The sequence below is a fragment of the Penaeus monodon genome, chromosome 23, assembly GCF_015228065.2.
Source record: "Penaeus monodon isolate SGIC_2016 chromosome 23, NSTDA_Pmon_1, whole genome shotgun sequence".
Classification (NCBI taxonomy): domain Eukaryota; kingdom Metazoa; phylum Arthropoda; class Malacostraca; order Decapoda; family Penaeidae; genus Penaeus; species Penaeus monodon.
In genome coordinates, this window is record NC_051408.1 from 16,290,397 (window position 1) to 16,291,669 (window position 1,273).

At 47.1% G+C, this 1,273-nt stretch overlaps 1 protein-coding gene across 1 annotated transcript in view; it reads right to left on the bottom strand.

Annotated features, from left to right (window-relative positions):
• Nucleotides 1–1,273, bottom strand: part of LOC119588153 (Down syndrome cell adhesion molecule-like protein Dscam2) — a 164,747-nt gene that overhangs the window by 97,877 nt on the left and 65,597 nt on the right. The window contains 1 exon segment of the mRNA XM_037936858.1: nt 488–634. Coding sequence (XP_037792786.1) covers nt 488–634 — 147 coding nt within the window.

A 1,273-nucleotide genomic window follows, 5' to 3' on the forward strand; every position in this document is an offset into this window, starting at 1 on the left:
ATTTCTATGTTTCCCAACAACCCCCCCCCCGACAACTGCACAACAGAGAGGATATCTTAACACAAGGCTTGCACCCCAACCCAACAATTGTACAGCATCAGTAACACATTTATACCAACCCTGCACCTTCCCGATACCCGTTACCCAACTCATTGACTCTCCAACATCCAGAGACAAATCTCCATCACCTAACTCCTCCCCAATATCCATACCCCAACTTCGTACGTGTTTTCAACCGCCATACCCCAACCTAACGCCTCTTTGACACATTTAACACCAACCCACTGCCTCCCACGTACCTCTCCCCAACATGTCTTAATCCATTGCCAGAAGACGACTTCCACAATCCCTTTTCCCCGCCACCTCCCCAACACCACCCCAACCCCTTCAACCTCAACCTAGCACTTTCCAAGCAAACATACCCCTGCCCACCATTTCCCCAACACCTCCCGCCACCCATACCCCAACAGTTGCAAGACGCCCTCACCTGTAACGATGACCCTCGCGGGGTTGGACGAGTGCGGGGCGATGTCGAACTTGTGGGTGGCGGTGCAGAAGACGCGGGTGTAGGAGTCTGTGGCCATGATGCCGCGCACGATCAGCTCACCCGTTGGCAGTACCCAGTAACGGCCCTCTGTGGTGCGGGGGAGAGGAGGGGAGAGTAACGTTAGTAATGGTGCTAGTAACAAGATAGATGAACGTTAGTAATGGTGATAGTAACAAGATAGATGAACGTTAGTAATGGTGATAGTAACAGGGAAGATGAACTTCAGTAATAATGATAGTAACAGGAAAGAGTAACGGTAGTATTGATAATGAAAAAGGGGAGAAGAGTAACACCCGGTCAGCTCACCCGTCGGAATACACAGTAACGGCTCTCTCTCTATGTGGGTGCGTGGGAAAGGAGGGGGAAGTGATAATTATAGGGGGAGAGCAACGTCAGTAATAATAGTAAAAGTGGGAGGGGGGTATTGATGATAATACTAGTGGAGTAACTTAGTCGTGTTTAGTAAGTATTGGCAAAGGGGTGACAGTTATAGGTGGGAGAGGGAGAGAAAAGTAAAATCAGTGATAATAATGAGGTGAAAGAGTAAAGTTTGTAATGATAAATTATTAACAAGGACGATGAGAGAATAAGGGTTCAGGATAACGATGATAATTATAAGGATTAATGCACAGAACAGATAGACAGATCCTCTTTTTACGCCCGGTTAAGACAGACAGATAGACACATACCTGTTTCAAACTAAGATTAGAGAGACAGATAGATAGT